The 2,804-nt window shown below is 39.7% G+C and overlaps 1 protein-coding gene across 1 annotated transcript in view; it reads right to left on the reverse strand.

The window, feature by feature from the left end:
• Window positions 1-2,804, reverse strand: part of LOC101852981 (cilia- and flagella-associated protein 54) — a gene marked incomplete at its 3' end in the record, with an annotated part of 64,122 nt that overhangs the window by 38,994 nt on the left and 22,324 nt on the right. The window contains 1 exon segment of the mRNA XM_035973523.1: window positions 945-1,073. Coding sequence (XP_035829416.1) covers window positions 945-1,073 — 129 coding nt within the window.

Genomic DNA, 2,804 nt, shown 5'->3' on the forward strand with positions numbered 1-2,804 from the left:
GGTGGAATTGGAATTGTAAATGTTTAACATCCCAACTGAGGTGATTTAGATCATTTTTAAAAAGTTTTACAGCACCTGCAACACACAAAAGGTCATATAAGAGCTGAATATTAGAGGTGGGTTTTTTTATAGTAGAGGGTTTTGCGGCGCTCGCAACTGCATAAGGTCATATGAGCGCCAAGGGGTGGATTTCAACAGAAAAGTCTTTACAGGGAATCAGGCTTATTCTGCTCACCTCTCTAGCTTCAACAGCACAAGGTCTGCTTTGACTGTCAAGGCACCCCGGAAATAGCAGGTCACAAGAGAGTGACAAACATACAAAAGAAGTAGAGGAAAAATGACAATAGTAAGGATTAGGAAAGAAAAAGCAGCAGTTCCCTGTTGTAGATCAGGCACAGTTATGAGCGTGACATGAATCAGCCCATTTACAATTCTACTGTGCTTGAATGAGAAATGTCCACCCCTTTGGGAATGGCCTAAAGACACTACAGTCAGTGGCACTGCCCCGGGGGGTATTAGAGGTGTTACAACAAGAGTTACATACAAAGAAAAGAATGAGGAGAGATAAGGACGATAGATTCTTCATAGGAGAAAAGGAGCAAACCACACCAGAGCACCTGCCAACCAACTACCCCCCACCTGCAGCAAAGAAGACCCTAGCAGAGCACCCACCAACCTCCTTATCCTGACCTGTAAGAGAGAAGACCCTAGCAGAGCACCCACCAACCTCCTTATCCTGACCTGTAAGAGAGAAGACCCTAGCAGAGCACCCACCAACCTCCTTATCCTCACCTGTAAGAGAGAAGACCCTAGCAGAGCACCCACCAACCTCCTTATCCTCACCTGTAAGAGAGAAGACCCTAGCAGAGCACCCACCAACCAACTACCCCCCACTTGTAGCAAAGAAGACCTAGCAGAGCACCTGCCAGCCACCCTATCCTCACCTGTAACAAAGACGACCTTGCAGAAGACCGGTCCCCAAGAGACAACTGACTGGCACGGCTCTGGTTCACGTTGCTGTCTGCCGGAGTCCCAGCGTCGGTCAAGGTCGTCTTGGACTCTTTCATCGCAGACTTTGTGTCTTAGAGACAGAAAGACAAATGATTATTAAAATATTATCTCCAAAGTCAAACCCTTCAGTTCTCAGCCCAGGACCAGAGACTGCCATCAGCCCTTCATTATTCCCATTCTCAAAAAGTCCTCAATTCTTTCCAACCTCACTGCGAGACTGTTTTTCTCATAGAAATTTTCACACATATACATAGATATTATATATTATGTGCATTATACTTTGTTTTACGTACATGCATGTCGATTAATTTTTAAGATCTGATGTCTTTTTCGATGTAATGCGCATTGAGCATTTTTTAAGAAAATGGAAAAGCGCAGTACAAATTCTATTTATTATTATTATTATTACTGGACCTACAGTCAAAAGTCGTGGAAACAGTCGAGAGTGACCTCAGTTCTTCTTGTAAGGATTCCAGAGAAAAACTTGAATGTCAAAACTTATAACTTATAATCTCCCTTTCATTACATGTGTCGTCAAAGTTTTTACAATCTGACCTCTGTATCTAGACATTGATCAAAAAGCCTATAACCTCAAACCAATCACAATTCGTTAAACGATAGCTGTGTTTTAAGAAAAGATTGTAAAAATGCACTGAGGTATAATATAAATGCAATATTAATATTGTCATTACCATCATTGATTATTATCCTGATTATCAATATGATCATTGTCACTATTGTCTCATTATTATAACCTTTACCATTATCATTCTTTTATTACCAGTTTTTATCATGATTATTACTATTACCATTTTCATTTTTATATTATTACTATTATGATGATTATCATTATGACTACTATGATTATGACTATGGTTGTTATTCATATTCTTCTTCTTATTATAATTTTGTATGATTATCATTATTATTGTTATAGTGCTATGAAAAGACAAAATATAATATGTTGGCAAAGAAAAATGTAGACACAATCTTCTTCAATTCACTAAAACCTAGATAATTCTGAAATGTCAACACGACATCGTAATTTCTATATCTAAAACACATCACATTAAAGGTTTGGTGCCAAATTCAGCCAAATATCTCTTTTTTTAAAGTTTTAGTAGAGGGTTTTACGGCGCTTGCAACTGCATAAGGTCATATGAGCGCCAAGCCAAATATCTCTGAAAACAAATGTTGCAATTATTCCCGTTCCCAAAAGGGTCATAAATCCTGTCAAAATGGGTGAAAAACCACAGCAACAGCAATCAATCACAGCAAACAGAAGAGTATCTACCAAAACCACTCTACGAGATTTTGACAAGACCATCCGGTACAAATCAACAAATTTCACAAACACACCATCACCATCCATTTTCCATTCTCCTGCCCTCCCCCAACCTTCAAAAATACTCAAGAAATCTAAGAGAAGCTTTGTTTGTTTGAGTAAAGAGAAGCACATCGATAATAATGGTCATTTAGTGCTGGGAAAAAGTAAGACAGACAGATAGAAACAACAGAGGGGAAAGCAAAGAAGACCTACCACTGGCGCCCTCCAACCACCCACTAAGAGAAGCAGGATGATGGAAGGACGGGTGGAAATGATGGATGGAAGGACGGGTGGAAATGATGGGTGGAAGGGGAAAAAAGAAAACGGAGAGAGAACTGAAAAAGTGCGTCAAAGAAGTGCAAAGCCATGGCAAATGAGAAGGAGAAGAAAGGGTAGCAGAGACAAAAGAATGAAACAGAACTAGAGATGAAAGTAGAAGGGAAATGGAAAGGGAGAGGGAGAATGT

Source organism: Aplysia californica, unplaced genomic scaffold (genome assembly GCF_000002075.1).
Source record: "Aplysia californica isolate F4 #8 unplaced genomic scaffold, AplCal3.0 scaffold01356, whole genome shotgun sequence".
Taxonomy (NCBI): Eukaryota; Metazoa; Mollusca; class Gastropoda; order Aplysiida; family Aplysiidae; genus Aplysia; species Aplysia californica.